At 41.7% G+C, this 18,142-nt stretch overlaps 1 protein-coding gene across 1 annotated transcript; it reads left to right on the top strand.

The window, feature by feature from the left end:
• Positions 1-15,031: 15,031 nt before the first annotated feature.
• On the top strand, positions 15,032-17,049 carry LOC138877402 (uncharacterized). Its single transcript, XM_070157010.1, has 2 exons — positions 15,032-15,565; positions 16,327-17,049. Exons 1-2 carry the CDS (start codon positions 15,032-15,034, stop codon positions 17,047-17,049), a joined length of 1,257 nt encoding a protein of 418 aa, XP_070013111.1.
• The last annotated feature ends 1,093 nt before the right edge of the window (positions 17,050-18,142 follow it).

The raw sequence follows: 18,142 nt of genomic DNA, 5'->3' as shown, positions 1-18,142 counted from the left end.
TCAAATCTTGTTATGACTCAAGCTCATTTTGTTTCCTAAATTTCAATTTTTAAGCTGGTGACAATGGCTCTTATGCTTTGGTCGTTGTGACCTTTTAGTGTGTGGCCCTGAGGGTCATTAGGCTGGCGACAATGGCTCTTATGCTTTTTCCCTTGGGTATATGTAGGCTTTCTTTTCCTCTCATTAAGGACTTATTGAAATGTTTTTGCCTGACCCGTCGTCGGTTCAGGAAGAACATCGATTTCAAGTCATTTACAGGGATGTTCGACCATCTCGAAAGGTTTAGCTCGTAGGCTGAGTAGCTCGAAGCCTTGTGATTTGTACTTGACATGGTCCAAGATCTTTTTCCTGTCGAGGGTAGCATGTTTAACCAGTTATTTTAAAAGTAGATTCTAAGTAATGGCCTATGATTTTATAGCGACGATCGGGCATCCCCGAGTCGCGTTAATTTGGCTAGTACAGTCGTATGACCATAGTCATTTGCATTTGGCCGGAGCCATTTTTGATCCCGAGTGTAGTAGTTTAGGCATCTATATCGAGGGTATGCCCTTTCGGGAGTCTTACAAATGTCACATATAGCCTACACTTCAGGATTGAGTTTATGCTTGTAGTAAGGTCTTACAAAATTTTCATGCTTGTTGAGGACTTACAGTTTTGTTGACACTTGGTACAAACGTGATTCATGCCTTGGTTGAGGTCTTACAGTATGTTCATGCATGTGGAGGTCTTATAGTATGTTCATGCCTCTTGAGGTCTTACAACTTTTTCATTGCCCCATCAAATAGGACTTGCTAGACCGGGTTTACCCTCTTGGGTCTTATGGCCTCGGGTTTTTAAGTGAATGGCGATTGGCGACAATCTCCAAGTCATTGCGTTTGTTTAGGCTCAAAGGCCATTACTTGCGAACATGGAATTACCTCATTGAGGGCTTACATTTTTTGAAGATTTCGACCCTAGGGTCAAGTGTTTCTGAGTTTGCGATGCTAGTCTCCGAGTTTTCGGGGCATCTTCTCTTTTGGAGGCATTTCCTGATTTCTGTGCTGCCTGGTTGAGGGCTTATGAGTACAGAGTTCTAACCCTGAGGCCATGCGAGTGCTGAATCATTGGTGCTAGTCTCTGAGTATCTCGGGGCGTTCTCGGTGGAGGGATCCTTGCTGTGAGGATGTTAGATTTTCTTTGGAGTACGAGATGCTTTGGCAAAAGATATTCTTTGATTGTTTGGCATAAGTACATGTTGTTTTGTTGCCGCGAGCATGGCTTATATGGACATGGTTCATTTGACCGTTTGGCTCGGTATATTATTCTCTATTGGAACTTTGTTCGTCGTTTCCTGGATCTTCCGAGCGGATGGCCTCTCAAAGGGGTGGCCTCTAGTGTTCGGGGTTGATTAAAAAAGAAGCCCTGCAAGCTTGTCGGATCCTCCTTAGGTGGCGCGTGTATGTTGCCTCGTTAAAAACCTTGTTGGGGAAACCTTTTTTGGGACAAAAGCTCGGCCGAAGGAAAGGAACACAATAGATGCCGCTAAGTCCTTGAGATCTTCGGGTTGGGTCAGCATTTCCGACCGTCCCAATCGGGAATCTATATAGGAGTTAGTGTAAAATAATGAAAGAGGGAGGTGGTCCTACCTTATCATGGGGTGCACAAGCGATGTTCCGAGGCCTGATGTGTCCCTGTAGTTTGGAGCGAGGACTCGATACGGTCCTCCGTTGTGTTTAATCGGGCTTAGCCGAAGACGTAGTTTGATTATCCTTTGACTTTTTCGAGAGTGGAGATATCGGTGCTGGCGCTACGTTACGTAACACGAACACTTCCCTTGACGTGCGTTATTCCTCGTAGACTGTTTTAATTCCGTCCTTTGTTAGAGATTCCATCATTTGGTGAAGGGGGGATGGTATTGCTCCCCTGCAGTGTTTCCGCGGCCGTCCGAATAAGGTGTTTATGCCCCACATCTCATTTGAAGACATGGAATTTGGCATTCTAGTTTGCGCCAGTTGTGCTGGTTGAGAGAATGGTCTCTCCTTTCATTGTTTCGATCATCGTATTGAATCTGTCAAGGATTCGAGATGCGGGCATGATTTGGTCTAGCAGTTCGAGCTGCTCTATCACTCTCGACCTGATAATGTTGGTCGAGCTACCTGGATTCACAAGCACACGTTTTATTCGAAATGGATGAATGAAGAAAAAGGTTACCAGTGAGGTTATGAAGTTGGGGCGAGGTTCGGGGCCTTCCCTTCTGAATGTGAGGGCACATTCGGGTACGTTTCCTCGGGTTCGTCTTTCTCCGACGATGGATATTTTTGTCCTCCTCTTCACAAGTTCCTAGGGAGTGTCGATGCCCTTCCAATACCATGATAACATGGCCTGGCCTATTCAATTCGTTCTTCCTGGCCGCCTTTCTTTCTCGGAACTAAACCTGAGCCCGATCACTCAAAAGTTCTTGGTGGCCACTTTTGTTGAGTAGCTTGGCTATTCCCATTCGGAGCTAGTGGAAATCTTGGGTCCTATAGTTGTGCATATTATGAAGCTCACATACCAAGTTATGATTGCTCTGGGAAAGATCCGACTGAATAGGCCTAGGCCATTTGATGTCCCTGGTTTTGCTGACGGTGAACACGATGTCCGATGCAGCGACGTTGAAGTTGTATTCTTATAGGCAAGGTGCCCCTGTTGGCCTCGGGTCTCCATCGAATCTGGCTCTGTTGAGGAGCCCTCGAGGATCCATTGTGCCCCCCTTGGCCTCGGATCTATTCTCCAACTGTTGCGAGGTAGGTTGCGCCTCGGGGCATTCCTCCTATCTTCGATGTACTACTGGTATCTTTCTTTGTTTGGTTTTGGTTCATTTGCCAAGAGTCTTGTTGAATATACTAAGCCCAAGGGGGCTCCCAACTGGTTATCCTCAACCCTGATTTTTGACTGGTACCGGTTGCGGACGTCCGACAAGGTCGTAGCTGGATACTCGATCAAGTTCTGTTTCAACTTTCCTAAAGCCGCCGAGCTTCGTTCATTCAGGACTTGAGTGAAGGCCCTCGCTGCCCAGCCCTTGGAGATCGGGGATAACCCTATTCGTTCCGTCTGGAAACGCTCGCAGTATTTCATTCTCCTTTTGCTTAATCTTGAATACGGCGGGCTTCCTTGTTGCTACTTTGATGGCACTGGCGTGTGCCTTTATGAAGGAATTTGCTAGCATGGCAAATGAATCTATGGAGTTGGGAGCTAGGTTGTGATGCCACATCATGGCCTCCCCCTTCGAGAGCGTTTCTCCGAACTTCTTCAGCAATACGGACTCGGTCTCATCATTCTTTATGTTGTTGCCCTTTACCGCGCACGTATAGGCAATGAGATGTTCGTTGGGATCTGAGGTCCCGTTGTATTTTGGGATTTCTGTCATTCTGATCTTCTTTGGATTTACACCCTTCAGGACCGGGGGTGCCCCCGGGATTTGGTCGACTCTGGAGTTATAGGTTTCGACCTTCTTGTCATTGGCTGCTATCATTTTCTTGCCTGACTCGTCCTTTTGGTGAGGTCCTCCAGCATTTTTATGATGGAAGGATCGGCTACTGATCCATTGTTGCTCGATTTCTCCGGTACCTATTCAGCCGGGGGAGTAGTTTCCGGTACCACTATGCTGGGAGTCTTCGGGTGGCTTTGCAACCGAGCGATAGCCAACTGTTGTGCCTACAACATTTCAAAAATAACATGAAGACTGGCTTCCTGTTCTTCCCCGGTTGGGGTTTTTGCGCTTCCTGTCGGTCGCTATGTTGTATGCTCCTTTCGGTGTGTGAGGTTTCGTCGGCCTGCTGCGCGTCTTGCGAATCCGCGTCTACTAGAATCGGTCCAGGTGAGTTATCGAGGTTTTGCGGTGGTGCGCCAACAACTGGAACAACCACACCGTTTTCTCCGCGGATTTCAAGGTTGTCGTTCTCAACTCTGTTTACTGAGTCAGACATTTTACCTGAAATCGAATATCTTGGACAAGAAAAAGTGTCAAAGATAACTTGCATTGTGTAACAAAACCAGTAAGAAAATAATCACTATTATTTTTAGCCCCACGGTGGGTGCCAAACTGTTTACCGTAAAAATTGTAATAACAATTAAATTTGTTGATGGGACTCTAAAAGTACGTGATCTATTTTTATGCTATTTGTTAGAGCAGTTGATGCTAGATATGTAAAAATAAAAGATAAACGCGAGCTAAAAGAGAGCTATGATCAAACCAAGGGGTTAGCTATCTGGGCCTCGGGCTATCCGATAAGGGCCCCAAGGTCGACGCCTGGGCTCTGGCTCGAGCAATCAGGGATAACCGGAGAAGGTCTAACAGTTAGAGTATAATCGTCAGAGGCTCTTTATGGCCTATGAGGAGCAATAAATGAAGAACAAATATGAAAGAAATAAATGAAAGAGGTAATCTTGAGCGAGTAAGTTAGAGAGAAAAGAGGGAGAGAGATGTTATAGATCTTATGTAAAATAGTTGGAGCAACAACAACCCCTTACAAAGTGATGAGGATCCCCTTTATATATGAGGGGAATCCTATCATAGTACAAAATACATTAATTGCAAAGGCAAGGATATGGGACGGCTAGACGCGACTCCTTGATACAGGCTCTGGGTAGGCCAGCTTTGTCAGACTTAGCCGCGTACCTTGGGAATTCCCCATTTTACTCTAGCCTCGATCTATATCATATGTAGGTCGGGCGTTGATGAACTCCGAGGGAGGGAACTCGGCTACAACTTTGCATTCTTGAGGCCTCGAGGTGTTCTTCTGAAGTGACTCGATAATAAGAAATTAGACCCTCTAATTTCGCCGCATACACATTTCTTTCAAACAAATCCAGAACTCCTCGAATCTTAAATCTTAGATCCACAAAACCCTAACTTTTTCCCTTTTTTGATTTTTTTTGGTTTTGCTTGAACCTAAGACTTCCATTAGTCGACTATTCTTGGTGAGAACAGTCAATTAATGGTCATCCAATTTAGTCTCGCCCCATTGAAGCCTATCCGAATTCTTGACTGGTTCAAATGCGAAGCAAGTCCTTGGTAAACCCTTTCCCATTCTTTTGCTTTTGATTTCGTGTCTTGCATCTTCTTTTTTCTTTTTAGCCGTATGTTTTAGGTTTGCAATATTAGGTTTTCTTTTCTTCACGACTGTTTTATTTGTTTATTTAGCATCTGTTTATTAGATTAATTAAAGCATGTTGGAATTTCATTATGTGAAGTCTATCTTTAATTGCATGAATTTTGTTTAATTATGGTTCACTTTTAGGTTTTATACATAAAATGATTCTTCTATTTCTTCCATGTTTCTACCTTGTGATTTTGTTCAGTGCTTGTTTTGGGTTAATTAGAATAACCTTACTCAAGATTGATTAACAGTATGTTTAGTCTATTTTGGTTAACTGTAAAAAAATTAGTTGTTTAATTGTTTGACTTGCAAACTGAGAAGGTTGATTTCTAGGTTCTCTTTATAGTTTTATTTTAATTCTGGTTTGATTACTCTTTTAGTGTATTAGTCATTTAAATCCACGTTTGCTTAGAGTTAATTAGACGAGCACTCTTATTTATTGAATTTGAACTCTGATTCCTTTTGGCCTGGTCCTTGTTTGCCTTGATTTGTAAATCATTAGAAACCTGTAGGGATCTAATTAAACTAAAAGAAAAACTTAGGAGGATTTCAGAACTTTAGAAAACAAATATCTAAAAGAAGAAAGTTCTAGAAATGTACCAGGTGTCCAAAATTTATTTTAAAAGATGCTGAAAAATGGACAGGTGGACATTATTCTCTATCACAATAGATGTACTATCCAAAGAATTAGGGTAGAATATTCTTTGATGCTATTTTGGATATACACTCTATAAAATAAAAGAAAATCTGCACTCACACACACATACAACAACATTTCTACACCCAAAAGGCTCTGAAAACAAAAAGAGAAATTCCTTGAAACTTTTCTGAAAACTTCAATTTTGTAGTTAGACTTCTAGGTTAGTTTTCTGATACTCTGATTTTTGGAGACATTTGAGTGTTGATTCTGGGGTTTCTAGGTTGATTTCATACTGCTGCTGCTTGGTTTTTTGTTGGCTGATCCTTCTTTAATGTTTTGATCAACATTTCATCTGTTTATTGTTTGGTTCTTGCTGTTGTAAGGTACTGATCTCACCTCTCCTAATATATTGCCTGCTTTGGAATGATATAATATTAACATGTTTGCAAGTTATGTATAATGAATGACTTTAATGTGATAATTGACTGATTTGTTACAGATATAGTAGGTTTTGATGTGGGAGCTTAAATGTGGAAATGAACTAGCATGACCCCTTTTTTTGTGATTTAGTGATTCTTGTAACTCCCTTTATGAAAGATGTTTAAATTTGAAGTTTTTTAGTCAAGATCTCATATTGATTCTGAAGTTGGATTACTGAAGCTGTTTGTTCTTTCTTCTTCTGCTCACAATTATACTAGCATAATGTACTGTTTGAGTTCATGTATCCTATAGACTATAAGATTGTGGATTTGGCCACTAGTTGACCCAATTAGTATGTGTTAAAGCCCAAAACTGGACTTGTTTGTTGTTACTGTACTGAAGTGAAGAGACTCATATCAATGAACAAATCTTGATGGATCAACTATATCCAAAGGGATTTGATGTTCTTAGGCTATTATTTTTTTAAAATTACAATGGGATTATCTGTTGTATTCTTCTCATAGAATTCTAATGCAACAGATTAGTTATTAATGCAGTAATTTATGTATTAATAGGCCATAATGTAATGTTCTGATTTTGAAAGCTCTATTTTTATCTGGAGTACTATAATGAATTAGGTTGTGATTTCATGTAGTGAGATTAAAACAATTGTTGTTAGGAGTGTAATTATTTTGTTGTTGTATTTTCGTAAGCACATTGGTTCAATGACCAAGGCTATGGGCCATATCATTCAAGGCTAAAAGGCCTGTTTCTGCGATTCAATCTGGGCCAGACTCACGAATGAGCCCAGATGGGAAAAACAATCTCGAATGAGTCTAGGCCTAGGCCATTGGGCCTGGGAATTAAACCAAATAGCTTGGCTTAGTTATAAACTTCCCTTGTGAACTATAGTATAAACGGATGTCCTTTATGTCTTGCAAATCATGTATAGTGTAATTTCCAAACATGAATTGTGTTTTTGATTCTGATTTTCTTACATAAAAGTGAATTAATCTAAATTTTTTGACAAATGTGTATATCATGTATGTTCTGGTTAACTTAAATGCAAAGGTGGAAAGGCCCAGCTAATAAATATTTGTGACTAGGCTCGCCTAATATAAGCCCAATGTGGGCCAGACTTGGTTAAAAGCAGGCCTGTCGAGGCCCTTGAGTTTCTTTTCGCTTCTAGGTTGAGTTCTGAGCCTCATACAGCTTCAATGCCGGTTTGTCCTTAACCATGTAAACAATATGGTATTGCTGGCCCAATTCCCTTATCCATAATGATTAAAGTTCCAACACATATACCCCAAATCATGTATATAATTAATAGCCTTATATTGAATGACCTAGGGGAGGTCAGCAGAGGTGCTGCGACATAAGCTTTAGGCGGGCTCATTGGTCTTTTGAAGATTAAACCAAGGTTGGACACCATTGAAGGCTTAATACCTTTTTGGGACCCGACGCACAATCTGTTCCATTTCTTTGATTTTGAGTTAACCCCTACCCTTGAGCAGATAGCAAGCTATGCTGGCCTTAACGAGAATCTCAGGAGCTAGCACCCAGTGGCACCAAGGGCTGTAACCTCTTACAAGTTTCTGGATCTTCTGAGTATCAGTCGGGAAGTCAAAGATGGAAATTTGGCTGAAGGATTTTGCACATTCCACTTCCTATACTGCTATTTTGGGGACCCCCACGATTTTGAGGCTTCGGATACCAGTTTAAGCCATCCAGGGAACAGAGGCAAATGGGAGGCATGTCGGGGACTAGCTTTCATAGTGGAATTCTTAGGCACCGTAATTTGCTAGAGGAAGGATGAACATATAGAGCTGGGCTCATAGGAATGGCCAACTTCATGATCAAAAAGGCTAATGGCACTATTATCCCAATGATCCTAGCAGACATTTATCGAGCTCTAACTATTTGCCGTGCGGGGGGGGGGGGGGAACTTTTTGAGGGTTGCAACATGTTTTTTACAACTCTGGATGGAAGAACACCTTTCCCATCATCCGGGGTACATGAACTATAGTATGACTGGCCTTAACTGCATTGAAGAACACGAAAACCAGGTGGATGGTCATGATTTTCTAGAAGGTACAGAGGCATGGTTCGCACATTTGAGTTCCTTGACCGCAAGCAAAATTTAGTGGAAATTCGGTTGGCTCCCGGTCACTGAAGTCATTTATATGTCGGTCGGAGTGTGCTTTCTTTTATTAATGGGTCTTCGAAGTATTCAGCCGCCTGCTCCACACAGAGTTCTGCGCCAGCTGGGCAAGTACCAAAATATCCCTCATGATGAAGATTTGATCCAACAAGTCAATGAACTATGTCCGAAAGATGCATTCTTGGAAGAAAAGGTTTGCCAGATTTGGCATCAGTGTAGATTCCTGGAGCCACAGACTCGGGTACGGGATTTTTCCAAGGGTGAGCTGGAGCCTAGTTATATGGCTTGGTCTAGTAAAAGGGTTCAAGTCCATCAAGAGCTTGAACAGCCCGCCAAAAGGCCCCACGTACAACAGTTCACTGATGGGGTACAAGAACAAAGGGATTGGTTAGCAAAAGAGAAAAGCTATAGGGTTACGATAAGCAAGTTAGAAGGTCAAATAAGAGATCTTAAATTTGATAGTAGTGTGCATGACCCTACTGATGAAGGAGACGAAGTTGGCTCAAGAAGATGAGGCCCTCCAGGCCCAGATTCAAAGGATGAAGACAGCTGCTAAAAAACCGGAGAGCAGCAGAACAAATTAAAGACTTATAAACGGTCTTAGGTGAAAAATATGTTAGTATGGGGCTGATTTGGAAAAATCCAAAGGTAGATTGGCAAGAGCCCAGGCAAAGTTGGCAAAGAACATAGAAGGATGAGCACAGTTTGTTCAACAATTAAAAGGAAAATATGATAGAGAGGTCGCAAATCTAAAGAAAAAGCTAACTACCCTAGAGAATAAAATGGCTAAACAGATAAAGAACTTCAAGGAAGAGAGGGAACACTGTTATGAATTGATGTCTCGACTAGAAGAGGACATGCAATAGCTGTGGGAGCAAAGCCACAATGATACCCAAGTTCTAGAAGCTAGATTTCAACAAATTGGGCACCTGCTCCAAGAGAAAGGCATCATTAGAGAAAGGATTAGAGGAATTGCTGACTATATTGTCATGAAATGACATGAGTGCGAGGATATGACTAGATCCACATTCTTCGCTATAGTGATGACTTTTGTTCCCCAGATAATGAATGATCTGGATTGCCTCCAAGGAAATCTTACATGTAGGCTCGTGTCGACACCGACTAATGTCCTACGGGCCCCTTGAGTAGTTTTGGAGGCACTCATGTATTCCTGATTTTTTTTCGAGTCTGTATTTCAGTTTCCTTTTAGAGTCTGTTTTGGGTCTGTTTTAGTTTTTCAGTTCTTAAGCAGGTATGATGGAGTCGTTGTAATAGAGAAAATTAGAAGTTTTTATTTTTTAATGAAAATTTGAAAAAAAAACAAAAAAAAATTCTTTCTTTTATTTCTCATTTATCCCCTGAACTACGTAATGATCTGATTCACGCGGCGTTGTGATACGTAGGAAATACTCATCGAATTCGATCATAGCTATAGATAATTAGAATAAGAGAGAAAACAATGCAAAAAGGAGAGTGCAAAGAGAAAAGAGCAAATAATGAAAAGCGCAAAGCAAGAGAAAAGATTCAAAAATCTGGGGGGTCACAAAGTCGGGATGAAACACGCAACCGCTACAAATCATGTAGAAAAATATTTAACTGTCTAGGTTCATTGCATTCCCCAACGTGTGATTTCCTATGTGGTAATTGTCTTAAACTAACCGGTTAGTTGTGTATGCTATTGAGAGCAAGTTTTGTTTTAAGGTGATTAATTTTGTGGTAACCTGGCTTCGCACCCCTACTTTACAAGATCCAAAGGAAGTGTCGAAATGACGACAGACTATCATCTACCAACAATCCCCCTCAGAGGATAGCCCATTGTTAGTTATCCCAACGTGAGAGTCACCAACTGCTGAAGAGAACAGGGAACTGCGCCTCCACATGTTGGAAATGTTGGACGCTTGGTCTAACGGTAGAGAGTCGCCTAGTGCAATACCTTGTTTTCCCAAGTTTATTCCCAAAATAAGTGGAAAATCCAGCATCTCTATAAATTACCCGACCACCCTATTCGGATACCCCACTATGTCAGCCTCATTTCACCGAAATGCATTATGAGGTTCTCCCTCAGGCACTGATTTCAGGAGTGGCTTCTAACATATTCACCGCACCACCAACCTCGGCTACGACACAGTCAACATTGCTTAGGCCAAGTTTTGAGTTGTCATCCTTTACTTTTAGAATACCACTATTTCAATCGGACACGGCTCATGTCACCCCAAACTCCTACCCTCAACAACCTCAGTATGCGTTTACCACAGGACAAGAGAGAACTGTAAAGAATCCTGAGCAAGAGGAGATCACTCGGAAAATGAAAAGCATAGAACAAAGTCTCAAGAACATACAAGGCCTGAGTGGCCAGAAGAGTGTCTCCTACGCTGACTCGTGGATGTTCCTGCATGTTCATCTGCCCATCGGTTTCAAGAATCCCAATTTTGAAAAATATGATGGGCATGGAGACCCTATAGCTAACCTGAAGTAGTATTGCAATCAGTTGAGAGGAGCGGGCAGAAAAGAAGAACTCCTAATGACTTACTTCGGGGAGAGTTTAGTCAGAATTGCATCAGAATGGTATATGGACCAAGACATCTCACGCTGGTACATATGGGATGACTTGGCCCGAGACATTGTGAGACAATTCTAGTACAACGTGGACATAGCTCCAGGTAGAAACTCTTTGTCCAATTTCAAAAAGAAGTCTTCAGAGAACTTCCGACAATATGCTGTCAAGTGGCGCGAACAAGCTGCCAGGGTGAAACCCCCAATGGACGATATCGAGATGGTCTGTGTCTTCTTGCAACCTAAGAGGCTGATTACTTCTAGAACATGATGTCCGTTATGGGAAAGCTACTTGCTGAGGCTATCAAAATTGGGGAGATGGTCGAAAATGTTTTGAAAGCAGACCGCATCTTAAGCCAGTCGGCTATAAGAGCTACTTCTCAACCAATCCCGAGTGGGTCGTGGGGTGTAGAAGACTGAAAATAGAAAGAAGAAGTGGCAATGATGGCCCCAAGTCTAAGAAACCCCCATCAACCCCGAGGTTACTTCGCTTCCACTTCAAACACCTGGAACATTATTACCCTCACCAAGATGCGGCATATGCCATGACTCCTCAGCCTTATGCAGTGATGGATGCCCAGCCATACACTCAGACAATAATAGTATAACCAGAATCGAGCTCCACCTCCTAAAAATAACCCTCCTCACCAAGCTCCATATAATCCCCGTCCTCCTCAAAATAACTTTCCATATAATGCCTGTGCCCGTGAGCCACCTAGAAAAACAAAATTCACACCCATTTGTGAATTATACTCTAGCCTCGTCCCAAAGTTGGTCCAAATGGGTTTGTTGCAGCCCGTACCTCCAAACAGGCAAAACCCAGAGTCACCCTCCTACCGATCCGGTACCCGATGTGCTTATCATTCAGGGGTAGAAGGACATGACACTGAGGATTGTTAGACCCTCAAAAGGGCGGTTTAAAACTTAATAGAGCAAAAACGGGTAGTGTTGAGGGATGAAGAGGTCCCCAATGTAACCAATAACCCATTACCAACTCACAACAACGGGCTAGTTATTGGGATAATTTGTGAAGATAGAGAGTTTGACCCGTCTTTGAAGGCTATCATTGCTATTGCCAATGTTGAAAAGAAGCCAAAAGCAGCAGCAAAGCAAACTAAGGATGATAAGAAAAGCAACTCCCCTCCTCAAAGAATAGAAAAGACTGTGGAAGCTAAAACACGGGTAGTACCTTTTAAATATGTCGTTCTTTATGTTCATAGGGCCCCCAGAAAAGAAAAGTTCGTGTTGAGACCCTCCAAATGGTTCGTGCTAAACAAGGTTACACTGAAGGGACCTAAGATGTATGTACCAAAGGGAACTTTTGTGGTGCGATGGCCGATAATTTCACCAAGGCTGAATAAGCCCATGGTTATCAGCCGTGCACCACAGAAGCCCGTGAAGGATCCACTGCCGTCCCTTAGAACTACTACAAAGTAGTAGTGACATACAAAGGAAAAGAAATCATGGGGGAAGTGAATGAAACAAATCCGTTTGGGAAGTACCTCAACTTTGAAGAATTGAACAAGACCAAAAAGAAATGTTTTTTTCTTAAAAAACCAGACAGTGCTGAAGAGGCAGAGGAATTCTTCCGAAAGATGAAAGCCTCAGACTACGATGTAATTGACCAACTCCGAAAGTCTCCCTCTCAGGTCTCACTTTTGTCTCTACTAATAAGTTCGAATGAGCATCAACACCTTTAATGAGGCATATGTGTTGATCGAGACCATTGTTGAGCAATTGGAAAGAATGACAGAATGATTTTTTGAAGTCAACCGGATTTCTTTCAGCCAAAATGATTTTCATCCAGAAGGGGTTTCCCATAACAAAGCTCTTCATTTGACTATTAAGTGTGAAGGATACTACGTGAAAAGAGTTATGTTGGATGGCGGATCTAGAGTTGATATCTTCCCTCTCTCAACCTTACAGTGAATGGAAATTGGGACTGAAAGGATTAGACCCAACAATTTTTGTGTACGTGCTTTTGACGGCGTCAAGAGGGAAATGATAGGGGAGATTGATTTGATCCTAACCATCGGCCCTGTGGATTTTGAAGTAATATTCCAGGTTTTGGACATGGACACCTCTTACAATTTTCTCCTAGGAAGGCCCTGGATACATACTGTGGGAGCCGTACCTTCTACTCTCTACCAAATGGTTAAGTTTGAACACAAAGACCAATAAATCATGGTCCATGGAGAAGATGAGTAATCAATTTACAGAGACCCGCCGGTCCCATATCTAAAGGCTAAGGAAGGTGGCAAACACATAGTCTACCAAGCTTTTGAGATCGTAGTCACGGATCAATGTGAGGAGGGAACCCATTTTCCTCAACCTTTCTTGTCAAACGAGTCAATCATGGTCGCCACTGAAATGATCAAGCATGGGTACAAGCCCAGTAAAGGGTTCGGGGTATCTTTGTGAGGCATCATGGAGCCAGTCACTCTAGCTGCCAGTGAGAAATTCTTCAGTGTGGGTTTCCAAGCCACAAAAGCTGATGTAACATGGGCTAATGAATGTAAGAACAATGGGTGGGTTCTGCCTCAACCAGTCTCGCATCTCTCCAAAACATTTGTCAAGCCAAGATACATAGAGGAAGAAGATAAGGCCTTCACGGACGAAGAAGTTGAGGACATCAGTGGGGCAATGAGGCAAATATTATATAAGGCTCATATGGTCTAGCCGAGTGAAGGCTGAAGCACTACTAATGTGCAATATATGGGGCCCAATGCCAAGCTTCATAATTAGAAGGCTACTCCGTTCCCAGTCAGGCAGGAATCTCGGTAGTTCAGTCTTGCCATCTTTTCTACATTCTGAGTTATTTTAGGGTGTAACTCGAATGTTTGTAGTTTATTATCTTTAAATTCCAATGTAAACCCTTCTATCGTCAAATTCAATGAAATGAAATCAATATTTCATCGTCTATGAATTTCTTTCTTTGTTCTTTCTGGTTTTTATTATTTATCTTATATCTCTTTTCAGTTCTAATAATGCAGACTTAAATAATATGACATGTTCGCTTCATGCCGAGATTGTAACACGATGTCTAACTGTGAAATAATGAATCAAGAACCAGAATATGATGAAGATGAGGCTTTTAGGGAAATAAACCGAGAGCTGGAACAATTTGAAAATAAGCCTAAGCAAAACATAAATGAAACTGATCCAGTTAATTTGGGTAGTTCGGAAGAAGTCCAAGAAACCATGATAAGCATTCACACTGATGAAAGAACTAGGGATGCATTGATCCAACTTTTGTTCGAATTCAAAGACGTGTTTGCCTGGTCCTATGATGATATGCCAGGACTGAGTGTTGATTTAGTGGTTCACAAATTGCCAACCTACCCCGATTATCCCCCTGTTCAACAAAAACAGAGAAAGTATAAAACAAATATCAGTGACAAGATCAAAGAAGAAGTCACCAAATAGTTAAAAATAGGTGTGATCCGAGTGGTCCGATACATCACATGGTTGGATAATGTAGTCCTAGTGCCTAAGAAAGATGGGAAAAACCGAGTGTGTTTTGGATATCGGGATCTGAACAAAGCAAGTCCCAAGGTCAAATTCTCGTTACCAAACATCCATATCCTTATTGACAACTATGCCAAACACGAGATACAGTTTTTCGTGGATTGTTATGCTAGGTATCATCAGGTTCTGATGGATGAAGAAGATGCAGAAAAGACAGCTTTCACCACACCTTGGGGTACCTACTATTAAGTAATGCCTTTTGGTTTGAAGAATGCCAGGGCAACTTATATCAGAGCTATGACTGCCATCTTTCATGACATGATGCACCAAGAAGTTGAGGTGTACGTGGACAATATGATCATTAAATCTAGAAGGAAAGACGATCATGTGCGGGATCTGAGGAAATTATTTGCGCGTCTGTGTAAGTATGACATAAAGTTAAATCCAGCTAAATGTGCATTCGGCGTTCCGTTTGGGAAAATTTTTGGGTTTATAGTCAATCGAGGGGCATCGAGTTAGACCCCACGATGATAAAGTCTATTCGAGATTTTCCCCCTCCGAGAACCAAGAAAGAAGTTAGGAGTTTGCTGGGAAGGTTGAATTACATCAGCAGATTCATTGCTCAGTTGACTTCCACGTGTGAGCCCATATTTAATCTATTGAAGAAAGATGCGGCGATTGGATGGACAAATGAGTGTCAAGAAGCTTTCGACAAAATCAAAGAATATATCAAATCAGTCAGTGTTAGTTCCACCCGAACCTGGAAGGCCTTTGTTCTATTTGATAGTGTTGGAGAATTCCTTTGGATGTGTTCTCTGGCAACATGATGTGACATGGAAGAAAGAACAAGCCATATACTACTTGACCAAGAAGTTCAGTAGTTATGAAGCCAAGTACACTTTGTTGGAAAGAATTTGCTGCACTTTAACTTGGGTCGTTCAGAAGCTTAGGCATTACTTGTTGGCCGACACCACCTATCTCATCAGCAGATTGGATCATTTAAAGTACATATTCCAAAAGCCGATGCTCACAGGAAGGTTAGAGAAATGGCAAATCCTGCTCACCGAGTTTGACATAGTCTATGTCTCCCGCATGGCAATAAAAGCTCAAGCCTTGGTGGATAACCTAGATGAAAATCCTATTGATGATGAATATCAACCTTTGAGTACTTACTTTCCGGACGAGAAAGTAAATTCAATTGAGGTAATTCCATAAGACACTAATGGTTGGAAAATGTTCTTCGATGGAGCTTTGAATACAAAAGGTGACGGGATTGTGCCAATTTTGATTTCACCGACTGGTCCGCACTATCCGGCCACAGCCGGGCTTCCATTTTTCTGTACGAACAACACTGTCGAGTATGAAGCTTGCATTATGGGCATGAACATGGCAATCGATCAGGATGTGGAAGAATTGTTAATCGTGCGAGATTCTAACTTGATTATTTTACAAGCTCAAGGTGAATAGAAAAGTCGGGATATCAAGCTTACCATACATGCAATATGTGGAAGATCTTAGCAAGTAGTTCAAATAGGTCTAGTTCAGGTACATTCCTTGGTTTCACAATGAGTTAGCTGATACACTACCTACTTTGGCCTCAATGCTGCCATATCCAGGCAATCTCCACATTGATCCACTGGAAATCCAAATTCGAGAAAGACATGGGTACTGCAATGCAGTAGAAATAGAATAGGATATCCATCTATGGTATCATGACATCAAAGGATTCTTGAAAATAAAGGAATATCTCGAACAAGCCAGTGGAGACCAAACAAGAACCATTAGAAGGCTCGACAGTAGTTTCTTCTTGAGCGGAGAAGTCGTGTACAAAAGAACTCCTAACTTGAACCTTTTAAGATGCGTGGATGCCTAAGACAATGGAAAAATCATGAATGAATTGCATGCAGGAGTATGTGGACCCTATATGAACGGATACGTCCTTGCAAAGAAAATTCTTCGGGTAGGTTATGGAAAAGGATTGCATTAGTTTAGTCCGAAAGTGTCATCAGTGTCAGGTACACGGTGACCTGATTCATGCACTGCCATCAAAGTTACATCATATGTCAGCACCGTGGCCATTCGTTGCTTGGGGTGTGGACGTCATTAGGCCAATCGAGCCTAGAGCTTCAAATGGACATAGATTCATCTTGGTTTCCATTGATGATTTCACAAAGTGGGTCAAAACAGTTACTTTCAAAGCTGTCACCAAGAAAGCGGTGGTGGATTTCGTGCATTCTAACATCATCTGTCGTTTTGGTATTCCTAAAACAATCATTACGGACAATGCTGCGAATTTGAACATCCATTTGATGAGGGAAGTATGCGAACAATTTCAAATCATGCATCGAAATTCTACCCCTTATTGGCCCAAAGCTAATGGTGTTCTCGAAGCAGCAAACAAAAATATCAAGAAGATCCTCAGGAAAATGAACCAAGGTTCTAGGAAATGGCATAAAAAGTTGCCTTTTGCATTGTTGGGATATCGCACAACTGTGCGCATATTAGTTGGGGCAACACCCTATCTATTATTTTATGGTACTGAAGCCGTAATACCCACAGAGGTTGAAATTCCATCCCTTCGAATCATCGTTGAAGTTGAAATTGAGGACAGTGAATGGGTCAAGACCTATTTGGAACAGTTAACCCTGATTGATGAAAAGCAAATGGACGCTATTTTCCAAGGATAGTTGTATCAACAAGGAATGGCCCATGCCTACAACAAGAAAGTGTGGCCTAGAAACTTTGAAGTGGGGCAACTAGTTTTGAGACGTATTCTCCTGCATCATAGTGAAGCCAAAGGAAAATTTTCTCCAAACTGGAAGGGTCCATACATTATAAGAAAATTGTTGCCCAAAGGTGCGTTGTACTTGGGAGATATTGAAGGAAATGACCCCGAAACAGATGACAATGCAGACGTGGTCAAAAGGTATTACATTTAACCCTTCTGCGGTGCTAATTTTCTCCGATCAGGATGACCAAGGCTTTCATTCTCGCTACCCAAACACTATCAACCTATTGCAAACCCTTTGAGCCAGTTGCCTTTCTTTGATTACCCTCTTTGGAACCTGAATATGTTAAAAACAATTCAAAAACAAAGTTCCCCGAACTACGTTCGACTTGATTCCAAAAGGATACATAGGCAGCCTCTCTTTGGGGTTCAGTCACACCAAAACAAAATTCTAACTTTTCCCGAAAGTGAAACTGGGGCAGATGTTACAAAGCTTCGTCGATGGTTTTGCCCGAAAGATTCTAAAGTTGTAATTCAATCCAAACTCTTTTTACCCTAAATCGTGTTCAAGGACCTTCTGATCAATTGGTAAAGATGTTCAAATGGGAGTATACTATTTACTTGGATCTGATACATTCAAATGAGTGAAATAAAATGAGAGAGTCTTATTGGTGAAAACACACACGGGCACCATAAAGCGATGGTAAGCAGAGAAATTTAAAATGTGAGAGTCTTGTTAGTGAAAACTCGCAAATATCACTATAAGGCGATGGTGAGAAGAGAAATAAGAGAGGTTAGTTGGTGAAAACCCACAAAGGGCACCACTGATCGAAAAAGAAATCCCTTACAACCATCGGCACTGATAAAGTCCTGGCAAGGTTTTTCGATTTTGAGGTATGATTTATGATGGGTTTATGAGAGTTGGATGGTTTGCACAGATCATGTATCCAGTCCAAGAAGCAAGTCATGTCTATTGAAGTATGCATGCACTCCAGATAAGTCCTTCTCTCCTTTCCCCAACAGGGACACTTCTCGTTCAAATTCATTATCCT

Source organism: Nicotiana sylvestris, chromosome 9 (assembly GCF_000393655.2).
Source record: "Nicotiana sylvestris chromosome 9, ASM39365v2, whole genome shotgun sequence".
NCBI classification, from domain to species: Eukaryota; Viridiplantae; Streptophyta; class Magnoliopsida; order Solanales; family Solanaceae; genus Nicotiana; species Nicotiana sylvestris.
This window is presented reverse-complemented; position numbering and strand designations above follow the sequence as displayed.

Bases quoted from the DNA above. Each gene is read 5' to 3' on its own strand.
- LOC138877402 (XM_070157010.1), top strand. From the start codon at position 15,032: ATGCGGCGATTGGATGGACAAATGAGTGTCAAGAAGCTTTCGACAAAA. The intron at 15,566-16,326 runs GTAATTCCATAA...TTCTTCGGGTAG, and splicing joins AGAAAGTAAATTCAATTGAG to GTTATGGAAAAGGATTGCAT.